Below are 21,489 nucleotides of genomic sequence, written 5' to 3'. Positions count from 1 at the left end.
TTCATCCATGCATGTACAGTGGCCACAAACAGTATTTGAACAATTTATCAAAATGCATGAACGTTATTGGATTAGATACGAAAATATCAAACCAAGAGCCATTTATCTTAACCCTATACAGGATACCGTATCATATTTGATATACAAATATCTAAGGCTTCTAAATTATCAACATGATCAAAACTTTGCTGAAAACCTTCTGTCGTCTTATTGATAGCTCATACTTTTTTGGCAAGTAAAAGGGCTTTTAATATAATTCTAAAAGCGTACACCTTCATGTCGTGATTCACATATCTTTTTTGCTGTAAAATCTTGACAGATTTTTATGAAGTAAACATATGAATAACTTTTATATTGTTAGTTATATTTCAAGATAAACACTTACCAGACTGAAGCAACTTAGGTTTACTTGATTATCCATGCATTATAATTTTTTTTTTTTGAAACATCACGTGATTCAACAGTTGAAAAACATCAGTTGAATCCTCAGTAAGGCATTCTATATTTATATAAATATTTTAATGAATGTTGCATCACACCGAGACTGATGCCCAAACACATACACAGACGAAAAGCAAGTTAGCTTAGATGTGACCTTGTCCATCAACTCTTAAAAACAACATCTAGAATCTTTAATGAGTTTTCCCAGACATCGTCTCAAAGAGCCGTGTGTTTTTTATGAACCGATGGACTCCTGTGGTGAAAGGTTCAGCGCATAAAAGTCCATGTGAATGAAATGAGCGTAAGTAAGTGTGAAAATATACTGTGGCAGGCACTTCGGTGGACCCCTCTATTAATCAAGCTGTCTGCACTCTGTTTGGAAAGTAATCTTGTCCGAGGAGCAGAGGAAAATGCAGAGGTAAGTGGCATTTGGAAGCAGCTGCTTTACGGAGGTCCCGAAGCACATGGAGGCCACACTGTAAAAATAAGAGCATCGCAGCGCTTGCCCTCAGGTTACCCTCACCCATACACAGGTCCAGCCTGCCTAAAGTCAAAAGTATGCTTCCCTTGTCTACATTTTCTCCAGCTCCACAGATCATGTGATGTCCATCGTCCGTCCAAAACAAGTGATTTGAGTGCTTGAAAAGAAAGGTCCACTAGATGGGCCAAATGTATCCACCTGCGCTCAAAGCCAATGAAGTAAACTGGCTTGTGCACTCAACTGTGAGCGAGACTGAACAGAACATGCAAAACAAAGCATACCTTAACCTCTGTCTGCTTCACTCTTCGGGGCCAGAATGGATCATAATGGAAAACTAGTCTTCCAACAATCAACTTGTCAATTAGTGAGGTTAGTAACCCCCCATAATAATAATAATTATTATTAATATTGTTACTACTCTTTTGGGGTCCACAGACCACCCAGGAATAATATAATAATATAATATAATATATATATATTTTTTAAGTAAAAGTTCATACTTACTAAAGAAATCATATGATTAACCATACTTATTTCATTCTATTGACAGCCATAGTTTTATGTTGCTTTTTGGGTCTGTATATCTAACAGCAGCAAAAAAATAGACTATATATTTAGATTTATTTTTTTTTACTTAAATTTATATTTATAAAAATGTGCATTTTATAAAAAGTTAGAAATTATATATTTCCCAGATAATATTTTACACAATACTACTACTACTACTACTACTACTATATATATATATTCATATACACAGTATAAATTAAAATATATAGTTTCCTTTATATTTTAAGAAGAGGGACCCTTTTGACTAGTCGATTTAGAAAACATGTCGTTTTGCAGCTTTTCATTAGTGGCCTGCTGAGTGGTGACTGGCGTCAGCTGTACCCTTCTGATGCTGAGATCTGGCCTCTGCAGCATATTAATATTAGATTTTATTTTAGGGCCAGTCATAATATTAGATGTTGTTTTGATCACTGGCGACTGTGTAGGCATGCGCGTGGGGTCTCGGTGTTAAGTGTCTAACACGTGCGGCTGCAGCTCTAATTCAAACTATGACAAGGTTATGACTGGCACTTAACTGCAGCGAGGAAGACATTGCTTAGAAGCTAATAGGCAGTGGATTGTTGAGAGACCTTGTCCTTGAGTTGCTCTTCTCCCAGTTGTTCCAGCTCCTTGGTCTTTACACAATCCTATAACAAGACAAAGGGAGAGATAAAGAGAACAGAGAGGTGATGTGGAATGAATGTGTAAGAACAACAGGAAAAGAACATAAAGGAAATGCACAGTCCTTCAGAGTGTCCTAGAGAAGATGCTCTACCTGATCTTTCCTCCATAGGTAAACTACAGGAGAATTCAACAATGTTTTTTTGTTATATTGTGTGCATTGACTGATATACTCTATTTTTCTTAATCTTTTGTAGTGGAAAACACACGCAAGGTCTCATGCAATGTTTAAGCATTAATCACAAGCAATGATACACACACTTCCCCTTATTTTCTTGGTATGTTTTGTAAAACTTAGAAGTGCTGTGATGATTAGTTTAACAGCTAACTAAGAATATAAACCCAAAACTAATATATATATATAATGAAGCAATAAAACATGACAAAACAGAAGGCTGTCTTTATCTAGGCTACATAGCAAACTGTAACTTTAACAAAACACAACATAATAGAAAGCTACCATAAACAAATGTTCTTAGTTTTGTACGGTTGATTCTAGCAAACAGGCTGTATGACTATTGAGTATGAAATACTCAAAAATAAATATCAATACTTAATTGTGTAAATTAAATAAAGAAGCATCCCAATTTGGGGTGTAAAAATGCATCAGTTCATTGAAATGCATAATTATATTAATTGCAGAATTTAATAATTGATTATAATTGCCCAATGATTTTGGTTGTGAAGGGAAAATCTGCTGTATTATTTGTTGTCAATATTCCACAACAATGCAAACAATGTCCCTACATTTAAATTTGTGTCCTCAGCATAGTATCATAATTTTAAAATGTAATAAAAAATGAATCAAATTAAACCATGCCCAAACATCAGCATTATATAACTGAGCAAATAATCATAATATGATATTTTTTCTCCTTAATTTGACTATGAGAGAAATTCAGAACCGAGATTCTAGACATTACTGGAAGCAAATGGAGAACGAAAGCTTTTCAGCAGGTGCTTGACACTGTGCTCAGAATACTCAAACCATAAAACTCAATCTACACTCTCAGAAAAAATGGTACAAAGCTGTCAAATGTAGACTTTAGGTACTAATATGTAATTTTAAAGTACTAATACATACCTTCAAGGTACTAATATGCAGTGCTGGGTGGTAACATTACATCTGGATTACGTAATCAGATTCCAAAAATTAAGTACTTGTAATTAGATTATATTACTTCTTAAATGCTCATAATCAGATTAGTTACTTTTTTATAGATTCCATGATTACTTATTATTCACACAATTGCAGCAAATTATTCATAATTTGATTTGTCCTCATTTTTTTCTCTTAAATTTTCCTTTCTAAAATTCTACCACTATTTGGAAAATCTTCCAGCATTTCATCAACTCACAAACCCCCTTTAATTCATTCATGCTAGACTAAAATGCTCAGACTTTTAGTTGACTAAAACTTGACTAGACTAAAAAGAGTATGAACGTGACTAAAACTAATAAAAACTAAAATGACAGTTTCACACAAAGACTAGACTAAAACTAAAATTAAAACAGGCCGCCAAAAACAACACTACATGAACCCCAGTTTGGGAAACCCTGGCCTAATGTAATGTTTAATACACTTCACGATGTTGATAACAAGGAATAGAATATATTTTGGGTCACAAATAATTTAAAAGTAATCAAAAAAGTAGTCATACATTACCTAATATGTGTAATCCAATAGATTACAATTAAAATTTCCGTCGTATAATTTCTAATCAGTAACAGACTACTATTTGTAAGTAATCTACCCAGCACTGCTAATATGTGACCCTGGACTACAAAACCAGTCTTAAGTCGCTGGGAGATATTTGTAGCAATAGCCAAAAAAACATTGTATGGGTCAAAATTATCGCTTTTTCTTTTATGCCAAAAATCATTAGGATATTAAAGCTGCAGTCCGTAACTTTTTTGTGTTCAAAATTTAGCGAGTACACCATGAATCCATTTTCCAAACCGTGTTTTTGGCTTGTCCTGAATCACTACGGTACACCTATAATCAGGGTTTAAATTGGGCCGGGGCCATCGGGGGCTGAGCCCCGGCACATAGACTCCAGGGCTCGACATTAACGCTACATTAAAGCCAGACAAGTAACATGATTAAAACATCAGTAACCAAAAATAACTATGTAAACACCAAAACGCAAGTATTATTCTGATTTTATTACATTTAGAGTAAGTGGCGAATAGTGGATATAGCTACTGTATATAATGCATCTATTGACGGAATAAGGTTGCGCTGCTGAGGCGAGGCTCACGCAGCCTCTCCAGGAGAAATCAAAATGCGCAACACAAAGAAACTCAGCATCCTGAGGTAAAAATTCAAAATGGAAAGATTTTATATTTAAAATACAGTTAGTTAGGCAACATCACACAACGTTTTCACCATTACGACTGTTTAATAGTTCTATAAACAGTTCAATAAGCAAATACAATAATATTAGGTCACTTACACATTTTAGGCGGAAACAGCGCATCTCACAGCAACCAGCCGATTTATTGCTGATTGATTCCGTGTTTTGAAGGAATCGGTTGAGTCAAAGTTTCATTAGCCTATGCATAAACATATGATGAATCTGCCATTTGAACAAATCATTTGAATGAACGACTCAATGACTCACTCATTAAACGCTCACTACTGGCACCATACTGGCGTTTTAATTTCGTTGAAAAGTATAATTTCCACCATCATTTCTTGTTTGTATATTAAAAAATATTTAAAATAATCTCATAATATTATTTAATGCAGTTGTATTTTTCAGTGTAAATGATTTAATTTGATAACGTATAGATAATCACATTATTATAATTGAATTCATAGACCAAATGTACGAATTTGAAATGAAAGTATTAATGAGATTAGTGAGAAAATGCCCTCTATAAAGGTAAAAAAAAAAGCCCTTGGATAAAATATAAAAAAAACACGCAGACTTATATGTCACAGCTAATAGAAAACTAATGAGAATATTGCTTCAGAATAAATCATATTTGCAAAAAAACTAAACACACACACACACACACACATAAATATAATAGCTCGATACCATAGAGCCCCCCCCCCCACATAACAAATCCCAATTTAACCCCTGCCTATAATAAGTGTTTATATTCGGACTATTTAGACTGGTTCGGGTAGGTACCGCTGCGGAGTAGCCCAGTGCCTGCGTGATTCGCCATAGACATAAACAGAGAGAAGTAGCTCCGGCTACAATGTTCTTCCGCAAGACGCACGCAGTTCTGTTTATTAACCGCTAGAGCGCCAAAAGTTACGGACTGCAGCTTTAAGTAAAGATCATGTTCCATGAAGATATTTTGTAAATTTCCTACCGTAAATATATCAAAACTTAATTTTTGATTAGTAATATGCATTGCTAAGAACTTCATTTGGACAACTTTAAAGGCGATTTTTTTAAATTGATTTTTTTGCACCCTCAGATTCCAGATTTTCAAATAGTTGTATCTCGGCCAAATATGGTCCGATCCTTCAGCTTTCAGATGATGTATAAATCTCAATTTCAGAAAATTGACCCTTATGACTGGTTTTGTGGTCCAGGGTCACATATGTACTATTTAGGTGTAAATAAGGTACAAAGATGTATACCTTTTTAGCTTTATACCTTAGGGTACCACCCCAGTGACAGCTTTGTACCTTTTTTCTGAGTGTATGGTGTGTAGGGTTGGGTATCATTTGTTTTTTTTTGCGATACCGGTGCCAAAGCGATACTTTTAAAATGGTTCCATTGCCTAAACGGTGCCTGAACCGATACTTATTAAAAAATAAATAAATAAAAATTCCCCCAAAAATTATGGATTGGCCACTAGCACTATAAACACATGATGTCTGTTTCATTCATACAGGACGCCAGAGGGCGCCCTCGCACAGAAAATCCACATATCCAGTCACAGAAGTAGCGAACTCATGACCCTCCAGGAAATCCCTTATATGGATAAAGGCATCTTATAGCTGTAACTGAGTAAACAGAACATATAAACGTTTTGAATGATAAAACAACGACAATAAACACTCGACTGCGACAATATAGTTTATCTGGGTTATTCAAGCCATCTCTGGTATTTTCATAATAATGAAGTATATTTATAATCCACTGCTAATCGATGTATTATTTTTAAAGTAGCCTATGGAACATATTTTCTGCCCCATTCTGTGACAAGAAGCCACATCAGATCACAAAAGGAAGCATTTGACTGGTGTTGTGGAGTAAAAAGGTTATACTATTCTCATTTGTTGGACAACAGGTTTAGAAATGTGAATACAAGGTAAGTTTAGATTTAGGCAGAGAACCAGAGAACAAATATTTCAATCGATCGCTCAGGCATGGCACCGAAATGAGGCACCGAAATCTGCGTTCTGATTCGGTTCTAGTACATACCGGCTACATGGGTACCGGTGCCATATTGGTACCGGGTTTCGGTACCCAACCCTAGTGTGGAGATAAAGCTGAGAAACCGTACTACTTAGTATGATCCCTGAGCTTCCTCTTAACCTGTGCATTAACTTTACCAATGCTGTGGCACTTAAAATGAAAGGTCCATCACAGTAAGCAGCAGATGTTCAGAGCTCAGGAGAGCTGAAGTAGAGAATGAGAATAATAGCAACGTGTAAAAGTGGCGAACTGTTCTATTTTATTGTGCTGTGTATAACACACTGCTGTGCTCTGAGCACTATCAAGAGTACAGCGAGAGTCTTGAGACGAATAAGGGTTAGACGTGTCAAGGATTTCAGAGACCCAGCAGGCCCAACCATCAGGGAGCCTTTTACTTTTAAAAAGAAATAAAACCGGGGGTACAACCTTACGTTTTCGCACGCCACATGTAAAAGTGTGTGTACAGGAGGCTATTAAGTAGGGTTTTGCTGACCTCTCTCTCCTTTTCAAGCAGTGCCAGTGTCTTGTCAACCTCTCTTTGGAGTTCATCAATCTGCAGCACTTTCAGCCGATGCTCTTCTTCCTACACACACACATGAACAAAGGCAACTGAAGGTGAGATGCACAGAGAGGAAAGTCTTCATTAAAAGTGTCAAGCGGATGCCTTTGCATAATGCATATCGCACCTTTGAGATGATCCATTAGCAGGTTGTGGTGTGGGAGCCGGTAAATAAGCTGACTTGACTCCATAGAAAAGACACAATATCCTCCCTTCCTTTCTTTATGAGTGGACAGTGGATGAACAATCAAAGCCCGGAGGGTTTAGATTAGCCCGAACGGGGCCTAGTCATGAGGGGACCTTTAACCCCCACCCCCATTTGTCCCTTCTACCCAGACATTGATTTATAATTTTAATATCTCTAATTTCCACCGTAGCGGCGCTTTCCAAATGTCATTTTCCAATTTGTGTCAAACCGTGTGACCATTTTTCTTAATACGGCTTATGACAATCTCAGCAGCAGGGCGGATATGCAATTCAGATGGAGTGTTGTACAAGCACGGACGTAGCTGGTTTGTGTGTTTATCTTTATCAACGGTTTGACGTTTTGGGAGGGGGTCGCAGACTAAGAAGCAGCTTGTTTACTACGCTGGAAAAAATTGGGTTTGCTGAGCAAAATGGCTGCAGGGGATGAAAATAATAATTCTGCCATAATTCTGGTAATTTACCGTAATAAGAGTTATGATGGCATTAATAATAATCTATTAAAATATGCATCAACATTAAGAGCAGAAAATGGAATGTGGGATGGGCTCGTGGTCGTTATATGAATATTTATGATAATTAAAACAGGGCCTCCCCCTTTTGAGCAGCGTGGACTCTTTTCACAGACTGTGATGATGCTTTTCCACAGTTATTAACCTCGTAAATTTAGCTACTTTTTTATATTTTCATTATTAAAAAAATAATGTATATTTATAACACTATAATCTGTGTTATATAACCTTGGCAATTTATTTACAGAAAACTAATTAGCGCTGTTGCTTGAGTGTTTCTAACACAACGTCTTTATGCAGTCTTATCCAAAATATAATTCTTGTGGTTGCGAATGTAAAATCTGGTCAATCTGTTGTCAATATTCCACTTACATTCCACAATATTCCATTCCACTTGTGTCTTCAGCATATTTTTTAACGTAGCATAAATTTAAATTGCAATAAAGAATGAATTAAATTAAACCATGACCAAACCTCAAATTAAATGATGTATTATATTACTAAACAAACAAACAAAACAAACAAACAACAAAAAAAGTGTCAACATTTTTCTTAACTATTTTCCTGCCAGAGTATATTTTTTAAGTTTACAGTCAACGGCTGCTTATTGGATATTGATAATATTCTTCAATATTTCATGACTCCCAGAATATTTTGTAGTGAGAATATGTAAACAGTGAATACTTCAAAAGAAAGAACAAAGCCTCTGTTACTACACAAACAAAACATTTCATTCTAGCTTCAACACTTGAATGTGGGTAAATTCTATAAAAAAAAAAAAACATTAAATGTTGTTGAATGGTTGGTGATGATGTTATCTTACTTGTGCATGAACAACTTCTATCTACTCCTATTGGATTACACAGATTTTCTTCTTTGCGTGTTTTTGGATCTGGAGATGCTGTACTATTTCAGAAGGTTTGTAACAGCGCCCCCTACCATATAACAGTGAAAACAGCGATTGCTGGAAAATTTTGTCAATGGCAGGAAACAATTAACACGTCTTATTATAATCACAGCAGCAGGGTGAATATGCAATATAGATGGAATGTCGTGCAGGCAACGGATGAACACAAGGTTTGTGTGTTCATTCGTTGGATGAGGCGAATTCGACATCTTTTTCTCTTCTGACCAATGTAATCAATCTCTCAATATTTTGAAACACTATGGTGGATTTTGTCTTTTGCAACTGGAGCAAATGGCAACACAACCATTATATTCGTTATAATTTCCGTTTGCCACTACAGTAGTTTACCCAACTTCTATAGTAGTTTAGACAACTTCCGCTTCTGAGAAATGTGAAAACGATCCATTACATCTCAGACTAATGGGAAGAAAGATTTAGTTGGCGGTACCCTGAGGTTGGCGCGGTGGAGCTCCTCTCTGACGCCATTGAGCTGCTCTTGAAAGAAGGATCTCTCTTTCTTCCACTCCTCCTCTCTTGCTTTCAGCTCCTCCCGTGCCCTCCGGAGCCAACACCAATCCTGTAGTTCCACACACACACACACATTATGAGTCATACAAATGTTTAAAAAGCAAAGGAAATGGATTCTATGATACCTCATTTTGGCCAAATTCAAAGGCACCGTACAGTTTTGTGCCACATACAGTACAGACCCTCAGCTAACAGTAGAACAGTTCACCTCTTCTGACCTTTACCTTCAGCCTTCATGCCGCTATTTACCCATGCTGAGCGACGCTCTGAGTCTTGCTTCTCAGTTGAAAAAAAAGGCAAAAAATAAAAGGAACAAGTTGTCGGAAATGAAATTTCAATTCATCCAGTCCCTTTATACACTGGTGCAAGAGCTGGCGAGGAGAGCTGGGAGATCAATAGTGTTTAGACAGCAGAGCAGATTTTCTAAGAGCCGAATCAATAGGAAGGAGAGAGGGAAAAATACCTAGGCTTTTCTTTGGGTGTTGCAGTAAATACGAACAAATCAGTGGCCTTAGGCTAAATGGATTGACCAGCCGTTTCCGACTCCTGTGCTGTAAATAAAGATCTGTTGGGAAAGCTCTGCCCGGGTCCCTGAGAGGGGGCAGAGATGGCCACCATGTCGAAGTGCTCTCACACACACCTGCACTAAACCTGGATGCACGCGGCGAACTGACACACGGAGGAACCGCCCACAGACGTGACATCATCAGCTCTCCCTGTGGCCAAACTCATTAATCATGCGCGGTGCTGATTCCAACAAAACACTTACTGGTGGTTTTTTTTTTTACTTTGGGTCTCACGGCTCTTTTATTAAAACTAACAGATTTATATACGAATAAATGACTTTATCATGCCCTCATTATTCCTTTTTGCTATTTTTCAAAGGCCTTATGTATGTATAGACTTGTTTTACCCTTGTCCCAGATCCAGACTATCCATCTTAAACTATGAAAATATGAAGTTGTGGCATCATTTTCACCATGAACAATTAATCAATGAGTCATTTCAGCATGACTCCTTGAGATATGAGGGGGGAAAAAAATAAAGGCATAAAGAACCAGCAATCAAACTAGCACAGATAAACAAGATAAAAAGGGCTGGCCATTTCATAAAAAAATTTTTTTAAATGTAGTTTCTTTTACAGAATGCTATTAAACACAATACATCATTTGAGATGTGTTGAGAATTAAAAATAAAATAACATCAAATAAAAAAATAAAATAATGTAATGTGCATGTGTCCACTGTTGTGCATTGTAGATAAGTTAACTTTTGAGAATGTAAAAAAAAAATGAGCATAGTTGAAAAATGATCCTACTATATAAAAATTTAAATGATTCTATTTTGCATTTTTGAGATGTCATTCAAATATGTTTATTGCTATATTATTATCAAAGGATATGAATGAAAATTTTAAAAATGTCTATAAAATTCAGAATGTCTTTGTAATTCAAATCTATTTACTTCATAATGTTTATTTGTTTAAAATTTCCAGCTCTGTATTAGATTCTGAACCGACTTTCAGTGAGGTCTCTCACTGTACATTTATTTTACATTTCCACCCAGCACTTCTGAACGATAGTTCTCTCTCCATTGACAGCTGTTGCCGTGAGGAGAGCGATCCTTAATGAAGAGGTTAAACTTGGCCACCTCCGTGACTTTGGTCTAATTACTGACGAACACCACAGGCTAGCGAGGCCAAACTGTGCAGAAGTGCATGATATATGAGCGCGCTCCGCACTCTTCAGTCAAAACAAAAACACATCACTAAAGCCAAAGCAATAAAAGTACCGTCTCGCTCCAAAAGAAAACATTAATCAATAAAATGGAGAGAAATGTGGAAATACAAGTATGAACTGTGTGCTATTGACCCTCGCAGCAGGACTGAGGGTGGACTCACTGACTTGCCCATGTTTGGTCAGGTTACATGAGATCTTCTTCTACAGTGTCATGATCAGCTAAATTAAAATAAAGTAAAATAAAATAAAAATAATTATATGTAAATAAATATAAATATGTCATTTTGTTATGTGCTTTAATCAGCTTTATTTTTGTGTTTTTTATATATTTTTATATTTTTTATTAATACTTCAACTTAAGACAGTCAAGTCATGATATATATATATAATTATATCTAACATTATTAAAAATGTTATTGTGTTATTGTATTATAGCTTTATTTTTATTTATTTGCTTTTTAATATTTCTATTTAGCTTTAATTTATTTTATTTCATACTTTTAGTAAATTTAAAGTATATATAAAAAGCTTAAAAAATAAGTCATTTTATCATGTGCTTTATTTAGCTTCTTTTTTATTATTATTTTTATTTAGCTGTAAATAAACTAAAACATAAAAATGGAATACAATGAAATGAAATAATACAATAAAACAATAAGAAAAAAAATTGAGTGGAAAAAAATATGTTCATAGTTGGGCGTATAGATGATACATCTCTGCTTTTTGTCATTCTTCAGCACGAAGAAGTACGAAGTTGAAAATGTTAACTTTCCAAGCTGAACAGAATGCAGAACATGCTAAGAAACTATTTTGTTAATGAACACCACTGCAGGAAGAGGCTGTGCTTGTAAACATGAGGTCTTTTTTGACTTTGTGGAGAGTCATTTGGTTCAGGATGTGTTTGCATATTCACTGCTGATGTATTGTGCTGCAAAGGTCACTGTAGATTGGGCTGAGACTGCAGAGGGACAGCACAGTTCAGCTAAATGCCCTCTCAAGAACATTACCTTAATGATACCATTCCTCACACCCTATGAGAGCCAGAGAGAACGAAATGAGTCAAAAAGGACATTCTTTGACCCAGATTCCGTGATTGGACAGAGGTGTTAAAAAGCACCCTTTAGTCTGCCTTAACCCAGTTAATATATATATATATATATATATATATATTATTTTTTACTTTTTTTTCAGAATTATTAAAAAATTATTCTCCTGTGTCTTCTGAAACACCCTGTGCACTGCTATGTAAATGTATGACCGATTTGTATGGCTTATCGAAATACAGAGATCCATTGGAGACAGTGATTTCATCTAAACAATCCACACTGTGAGGTCCATCTGCAGATGTTTCCTCAGGTCTGGACAGTAGCTTGTGTCCAGAGGCACTCTGGCATGCAGCCGCCCCGGGCCATTCTCTAAGTGCTCTTTACTCTGAAAACACAGCTGGTCTCCGGGGGCCAGGATGAGTGCGGGGCCTCCTAGACCCGCAAACAACACTTTGAATAATAAATCCATACATCATAAGAACACGTCAGAGCTTGATTCACGGCGGTAAAGAGCTGAGGTATTAGCTTTAATAACACAGGCTGGAGTCAGGCACTTGCTCTTTCCTGACAAACACGAGCAAATCAATTAATTCCACTGACATTCCCCCCGAAAGCACACAATATAAATTCCATGTGGCCACGACTTTCGTGTTTTTGTTTTAGGAAGAAGGGGCGAATGTGTGAGCCATTTCTTACTTTTATGCCCTAATTTCTGAAATATTCCACCGGCTAGCACATTTGTTTTCGTTGAGAACTTTGTCTTAAAAGGTTAAAGCATCTGGAGCGCACCAGAAAGCATAAGCATGTTATCAGAAAGCATAAGGTGCTCTATTCTCCTGCTGTTGATATTCTGCCTATCAATCCCCAGAGAATTATGCAGCACCGCTTCAAGGGTAAAACATAGCTCAGACTCTGAGCGTTAGTGCTAATGGCCTTAGGAAGGAATCAGAGGAGTCTAGCTGGAAACACTGAAGGATGACAATAATAGTGACAAGAGAACATTAAATCACTAGAATCTTCTGAAACAGACTCAATGTTTTGACGTCACCAGCTCGTTCATGGTCGGTAAGATTTTTTAATGTTTCAAAAAGACGTCTCTTATGCTCTCCAAGACTGCACTTACTTGATTAAAAATCCAGTAAAACATAAATATTGTTAAATATTATTTCAATTTAAAATAACTGTTTCCTATTTTAATATACTTTAAAATGTAATTTATTCCTACGATCGAAGCTGAATTTTCAGCATCGTTACTCCAGTCTTCAGTGTCACATGATCCTTCAGAAATCATCTAATATGCTGATTTGCTGCTCGAGAAACATTTCTGATTAATATCAGAGTGCGAAATATCACACATTAATTAATTTGATTAAATCCTTAGACATTTTAATAGTTATATAGATAAACAAACAGCAAATTAATATGGCAAATCTCTATTCAAATGATAGCTGCTTCTGTAAAATACAGTTTAGGACCAAAGTTTAATCACAGCAAGCAGTGATTGCTTAATATATTTTTGGAAACCGTGATGCATTTTTCAGGATTCTTCGGAAATCACTGAATTTATTTGAAATAAAAATCTTAGTTTACAACACTTTACATTAAGGTTCCATTTGTTAACATTAGTTAACTATAGTACATTAGTTAGCATGAACTAACAATGAAAAATACTTCTAAGGCATTTATGTCACATGTTCCCTGTTTTGTATGAGGACTTGTTCCTCCATATTTGTTACCTTGAGGATTTCTGAGTTCATTTGTACTTTTGCTTTGCTTATTAAACTCACTGCGTTTGGATCCAGCTCTCCCTCGTTTTTGAGTTCACCATTGAGTTAATTTCAATATTTACTTACACTTTATTATTACCCCTTAGCAGATTCTGATATTATATTAGGGCTGTCAAGTGATTAAAAAATTTAATCTAATTAATTTCATGTTGTGCAGATTAATTAATCGAAATAATTGCAAATTAATCGCATATCAATTTTGTCCGAGAAATTACCCCTCAAAAGATAATTTAATAATTTATTATTATTATTGTGTTAGATGAAAAAAAAAATGAACAGACATTACAAAAATAGCTTTAGAAAGAAACATTTTCATTCAACAATGCATTGCATAGGAATGATGGATATATGGTATACAATACTGTATATTTCATGATTTGATTCAGATTCAGATCCACAAGCTCTCTGTTTAATTCTGATTCCGATTCTAGATTCTTTCAGATACATTTTTGTTATAATCTCCATTTTGATTACATATATCACCAAAAGAAAACAGGGATGTGTTTCAGACGGATTCATATAATTTTTTTTATGAAAGATTCATTAAAAGAAGCTACCGGCTCATAAGAGTGATTCGTTTCTGGAATCTGGCTAAGCTGGTTATGTTGTATGTTTCTGATTCACTAAAAAGAACCAGCTCATAGAAGTAATTATTTTGTAAAACAAACTACAGAGAATAGAAGAGTCAAAATATATCAATATTTCTACCCCGCCATTTCATTCTTTTCATTATCATTCAACAAACATGCCTAAAACCAACATTCTCATTCTCATCTCTCCTATACATTCTGTGAAAGGTTATTCCTTTTTAAATGTTAAAAAATTTAAATCGTTATTTTGTTACTTTGAATTGTTTAAACGTTCTGAAAACATCAATATATTATTTTTTGCCCTACTGCCCAGCCCTAGTGTAATCACAGTAAGCTAGATTATGTTTGTTTTAACCTGATGTTAACCTTCCCAGCATGGCAGTTTCTAGGTTTTACATATCTTCAGTTGAGCTGATCAGCTAATGACCAGAAATGTCCTGCTAGGACCACCATGTAAAACCATCGACCATCTGTTTTCCAGCAGTGTCTCCCTTTGAATTTTACCTCTCCATCCGCTGTCCACTAATGCACAGTTCATACATATTGTCTTATCACTATTGTCATCATCATCATTTCCCCCAATACTCTCCCAGACAGGGACATTCTGAGGCAATTACCGAAGTGACAAGTGAAATGGGATCAAGAAGCACTAGAAAGAGATGGTTGCCATGGAAACGTTGCCCCATCCCCCCTTCCATCAGCCTTACTGAATACAGCGGCCTGGCGGCACACCACAGACCAAAGGCCACTTAACCTCAATCACTGTTTACAATCGCCAGCCAATCAGGCTGAATGTATTTGCTATTTTTGTCCAAAGGTCAGCTGGTTGTGTGCATCTGGGGCTGCAGAACTTAAAGTACAGTACACTTTCCACCCAAAGCAGGAGAATGCTGCCAAGGACCAAGCTGATATATAGTATAGTAGAGCAATTGTATGTGTGTGAGTATGTTTACTAGGGGTGTAACGGTTCACAAAATTCACGGTTCTATTCGATATGACACAGCGGTGTCACGGTTCGGTAGATTTTCGATACGGGGGGGGTGGGGGGGTGTTGGGGGGTTAATTGCTTTTGTCGCAATGTTGGAAATATTTCTGTTTTAAACCATGAAGGCGAGCCAATGGATATCACATAAGCAACGTGCAAACTTGCGCAAGAGTTGTGCCGGTGAACGTCTTAATCGCAGTCAATTCACTATGCAGAAAGTGAAAGTAAAAACGGAATGACAGAGTAATGACGGAGCTTTCGGCATCTGACGCTGCATATTCTCTCAGAGACGACGAGAGATGAATCTACTTCAACATATGCTGATAACGGTAGGCCTATATGGTAGGCCTATATAGCTAACTGTTTTCATTTATTCCCTTAATATTTCTCTTGTGGCCCGTACATAGTGAAAAAAAATTAGAAGAAACGTATTTCGTGTTAAACAGGTTGTTTTTGAAAGTCGGTGCTTGAAATAGGCTAAATAAAGCTTTTTATTTCATTGATTTTTATTGATGACTGCAGTGTTAATATTTGAATTATAGGCCTATAATTAATTGTAGCCTATAATAGACCAGTTTTAAAAGACCTTTTTAAAAACATTTTAATTAAGGAGTAAATAGCCTTATCTTTTGTTATCCGCAGCGCGTCAATTATGTGGTAATATTGCGGGGTAAATTAATTGTAATGTTAATTTAATAATAAACTTTAATAATAAAAGTAACTTCATAATAATAATAGGCCTAATAAAAATAAGAATGTAACAGGCCAGCCTACATTAATTGGAAATGCCAAATCCTCTTAATATTGCCAATAACTTTTGTTTTTGACAATATCTCTGGCTATCGCCGATACAAGATCATCGTCTTTCGACGCAACCCAGCAAGGGGAGGTTATCGCGGGGCCTTTCGCAGCGGGGCCTTGCCCTGCGTGCCCGTCCGCTAACGTTATGCCACTGGGCAGACAGCAGGTTACCTGTTATGTCATTTGGGCTGCCTTGTTGAGAGTGTATATATATATATATATATATATATATACATATATATATATATCTGATTTGAGTAAAATTTAAAATTACAAGCTGATTAATCTAACTAATTGCAAATTAATCGCATATCATATTTGTCCAAGAAATTACACCCCAAAAGATACATACTTGTGTGAGCTACCATAGTGATGCTTGCTTTAGTGAATCATTTGAAGTTTGATGGTCGGACGTCTCTTTTACCCAGCAGAGAGGAAAATCTTCCTATTTACATTATCTACACATTTACGTGCATCATTCAAGCCCTGTTATTTAATCAAAATTTAATTTAATTTCATCTAGAGCAATCTACATTTAATCAAGCACAGCTAAATGTGAGACGCATGTACTAATCAGGCAGAAGAGCGAGCGGTTAGAGTTCAGGCTTTCATTAGTACCGCCATTAACACGTCACCTCAGAGTGTTTTGCAAACATCTTCAAACCGGCGAACGCAATTGTCTATTCACCGTGAAACGTTCGTATACGTGCGAGTGGCGTGCATTTCAATAAGACGCCTTAAAATCGCTTGTGCCTCGTTTACAAGCCTCCTGTTATTATTCTGTTTCATTTTAAAAAGCTGTTCTGACTAGAATGTGTGACAAACACCTTAAAGGTGACAGCAAAGACATTAAACCCCCAGGACGAGCGTCTCCGCGCCGCTGACAAATTACCGCTGATTAGCATTGATTTGAAAACAAAAACCACAGCGTGACACAAATCAAAAGTGCAGTCAATGTTGATGCATAAGTGAAATGGCAAATCTCAAAATAGCTCAATAAATACATCGGAAAGTTACGAACGAGAAAGACGGAGGGCGAGAGGGAAAAAAAATCTGAGTGAAGCAATTACAGATCTAATCAGAGCTTTCTGCATGAAGGTACGGCTCTCCTATCTCCCTCCCATTTGCATCATAACACAGCGTGCAATATTAATTTCCGAGTTTACTGCTTATTGGAAGTGCAAAGTATGAAAAGCCATTAAGGCTGCAAATGGGAAAGCAATTTGCTGTCACACGGATTCGGCTCTATTTGGCTCTTGTTAACCATTTGGAATTAGAGTCATTTGGCGAGAGGCATTCTACAGCAGTCCACTAAAATAAGTAATTATACTCGTCTTCTCTCTCCCTCCATCTCCTGCCTCTCGCTCTTTCATTTGCGCGGGGGCGAGGAAAGCGGGATGGGTGGATGAGGTTGAAGGGCGTTAGGGGTGAGTAAGTGGATGCAGAGGCAATTAAAGTTGGTAGCTATCTGTTTGGCTAATGCAGGCGCACACACATTGTATAACACTCGCACACTGCCTGAGGGCCAGGAGGAAAGAGGGAGAACAGATGCTAGGCGGCCATCTCCTTTTACTGCCAGTGTAACTCTTAATCCAATCTCACATGCTCCAGAGCAGTGCACCTCATTTCAGACCACTATGCTTCACGCGTCAAATCACGACTGCGTGTGTTCCTGTTGCGAAGCGTCGTGAAGGTAAAAATCACTCGTAATGATTCACGCTGGGACTTGGAGAACCTCTACAGCTACGAATGCTTTTCGTCTTACAAACATCTCATCAACAGTCAGGTTTCCCTGCTGAAAATATCAGCTTAGACGGCATGCATTTTGGAGGCTGTAATTTCGCTGAGTAGGACGTGATCAACATTTTTTGAATTCTGGCAACCTTTAAGAACAACCCTAGCAACCATATAGTGACGCCCTGGCAACCACCTGATAAAAATTGTGATTGCAATTTTAAAAATGCATTTTTTAAGTGCTTGTTTGTTGGGCTGCACACATAGGTCCAACATTTTGTGATTATATGAGCATGACTATAAAGAATTAATAACAATAATAATTAGCATTTACTGCAAACCGAGCCACTCTGAAAACACTGGGTCATGATCTGCTCACGTGTAAAAGAACACAGTGCCACGCACAACATGCTGCACATATATTTAATTAAATCACAGCCTTTGCGATTTAATAAATCGCACTAAGCAATTTTCACAATTTTGGTTTTGATTAACCGCGGAGCCCTAACAAAATGAATGACTTTTGTTTCATTTTGTGAGTCAGACTAATTGAGAAACTTCTCCAAACTGATTCATAAGTGTTTCTGGTTCACTAAAAATACCAAATTCATAAGAGTAATTTGCTTGAGAATCAGACATCACTGCTCAAGCAACATGATTCACCTAAAAGAACAGGCTCATAGTCATTCACGCGAGAATCAGACATCACTGCTCATGCTGCATGATTCACCTATAAGAACTGGCTCATAAGAGTCATTTGCTTGAGAATCAGACATTACTGCTCATGCTGTATAATTCACCTACAAGAACTGGCTCATAAGAGTCATTCGCTTGAGAATCAGACATCACTGCTCAAGCAACATGATTCACCTAAAAGAACAGGCTCATGGTCATTCACGCGAGAATCAGACTGTTCAGACGAGCCCTTGTGCCACCTAGCATGTGGATGACCCATGTGGCTGCATTCAGTCAGAGACACAGAGAGAGAGAGAAATTTATGAAGCCTCTGGTCCTCAGGTCTATAGAGGTGTTTTATGGTGGGATCTGCAGGAGCTATTATGGCAGTGCGGATCGGGTATCGATCAACAGCAGCACCAGGCCAGGGCCTGCCAGCCTAGTTAAAGCCATGCGCACATGTGTGTGTGTGTGTGTGTGTGTGTGTGCGTCTGTACACAGTAGGAAATGAAAATGCGGTCTTGGTGTGTAATGATCTGTGTGAATAAAATGAGCAGACTGGAGAGACAAAAAGGAAGATAAATTAAATTATCCCTCTGTTCCTGCAGGAGCTGCGCCGCAGCCATCCACGCTTAGCTGCTTCACCGAGGATCTGTTCGTGAGGAGGAAATGAAAGGAAGGCAGATAGGGAGAGAAATGGTAGAGGATGTGAGAAAAGTGTTGAGGAGATGTGTTGAGACAGACATGCTTATCTATAAGCTCTGTTACCAAACCTAGTGAGCTGCCTCGCTGCCTATTGCCTACATAGGCAGCTGCACTCTAAGGCAGAACCGTAACTCAAATGGAACTTCATAAGTGATTGATATGGAATGGTGTAAATAGGCAACGACACCAGATTATACAGAAAGTGCATGGGAAACTCAAAAGAAGCAATTATAGGTTTTGGAACAAAGCAATAAACTATTTCATATTACTGGAATATATTAAAAATATTCAATTTAAATGAGAGGATACAACTATAAGCATCAAATAGAACAACAAATTAGAACACTTGTCAGGAAGAACAGCATGTCTACAGCAACATCCCCGAAAAATATCTTACTAAAAATAGTACACAATAGGCTTGCCATGATATCGTAATCATATTTTATGATACTATAACAGTACCTAAAGCATCATAATACCCAAGTTTAATTTAATTTCATTAGGAGCTTGATGGCTAGTTGACATAAGCTGCCGTCTTTAAATATTAATGTCTATTATTTTATTGCAAATAACAGTAATCTTTGTACATAAAATGATAGTTATGTGGCCTTCAAATCGAGTCATAAATTATAATTTCAAGTTACAGTATGAATATGTTATTTTTCAATTTTCAGTGCTATATTTCAACCATATTTAAAAGAATAGTTCTGTCATCATTTAATCATTTAACCCTCATGTCATTCCAAAACTCTTTTGACTTTCTTTCTATTGTGGAACATTAAAGAAGATATTTTGAGAAATGAGAAAGTGTTTTTTTTTTTTGTCCATACAATGGAAGTGAATAGTCACCAAAACTGTTTGGTTACCATTACCAACATTCTTCAAAATATTTTCATTGGTGTTTTCTGCAGAAAAAAGAAAGTCATACAGGTTTGGAAATATGTGAGGGAGAGTAAATGATGGCAGAAGTTTCATTTTTTTGCTTAACTTTCCATTTAAGTAATTGTGTATGACAGAGCACAAGTTAACCAGTGTAAAGGTAATTACTCAACTTTTGTGGTGTGAATTATGCAAATTGTAATTATGTGTTAGGTTATCATGTAAAAGTGATATCGGCAAATGCTGATAATCTCAAAATGCCTTTTATCACCTGACATATCAGCCTATCACATGCCACTATGATACAGTAATACCATGGTTTTTGGATATACAGCATAGTATTGTATAAAGTATCTTAGAGTAATATGTCAATATCAATGTATAAATATGGTAATCAATGGATATATATCAAAGTACTACAGTATTATCATCTTATACCATCATTGCTCCATGGTATAACTATTTTTTTACTGGCATTACAACACTGCACAGACAGCCTCAGAGCCAACAGAACAAAGCAAACACATGAAGAGAGAGAAAGAGAGGGGCAGGGAGAGCTTTTGGGGGTTAGGAGTGAAGGAGGGGGGTCTAAGAGTGGTCCTGTTAGGTCCAGACCCCCTGTACCCCACCCCCAGCTCCTCTCTTTCCACCTTCTCTCATTAACGCACACCTCGCACATCATTAAGACGTTTGCTGCAGAATTAATAGAAAGACAGATTAAATATAAATTAAGAAAAATGCGTTGGAGAATGCCGGCACGCACTTCATAAATCACCCGGGCAAAGGCAGGCGCTGGCTCCCTATAATTAACTGCAGACTATTTATTTTATCCTGACGGTATAAATTAGAATTCAGACACACAGATTATATTAGAGGTGTCTGTCATGCGGAACTGCAGTGAGATGTGCGGAATATTTTAAGGATACAAAGAGGAGAGCAGAGAAGAGGAATGAGAAAGAGAAAAGGGGGATGGGGGAAAACATTCTTCAGCATTCTGTGAAGAAACACATTTGTAGTGTTAGTACCAATTATTTTTACCAAAATAATTGCATATATATAAATACATATAGGCATACGGACGGACGGATGATAGGTAGGTAGGTAGGTAGGTAGGTAGGTAGATAGATAGATAGATAGATAGCACAGGACTCTGACTCTTCTACGTGTATCTAACGGGTCAAATGTGTGTGTGTGTGTGTGTGTGTGTGTGTGTGTGTGTGTAGAACACTTTCTGTAGACTGTGGGAAAATATCAAATCATGGGAATGTTTGGAGGTGCTGTCAGCGTTCAGTGTGTATG

The 21,489-nt window shown here is 36.9% G+C and overlaps 1 protein-coding gene across 1 annotated transcript in view; it reads right to left on the bottom strand.

Annotated features, from left to right (window-relative positions):
* LOC107715444 (trichohyalin-like) overlaps nt 1-21,489 on the bottom strand; it is a 113,677-nt gene that overhangs the window by 76,977 nt on the left and 15,211 nt on the right. The window contains exons 5-7 of the mRNA XM_016521588.1: nt 9,171-9,299; nt 7,034-7,123; nt 2,062-2,118 (exon numbers count right to left, since the gene is read on the bottom strand). Coding sequence (XP_016377074.1) covers nt 2,062-2,118; nt 7,034-7,123; nt 9,171-9,299 — 276 coding nt within the window. The remainder of the gene's footprint in view (nt 1-2,061; nt 2,119-7,033; nt 7,124-9,170; nt 9,300-21,489) is intronic.

This window comes from Sinocyclocheilus rhinocerous, unplaced genomic scaffold (genome assembly GCF_001515625.1).
Source record: "Sinocyclocheilus rhinocerous isolate Xijiao unplaced genomic scaffold, SAMN03320098_v1.1 scaffold539, whole genome shotgun sequence".
NCBI lineage: Eukaryota > Metazoa > Chordata > Actinopteri > Cypriniformes > Cyprinidae > Sinocyclocheilus > Sinocyclocheilus rhinocerous.
This window is presented reverse-complemented; position numbering and strand designations above follow the sequence as displayed.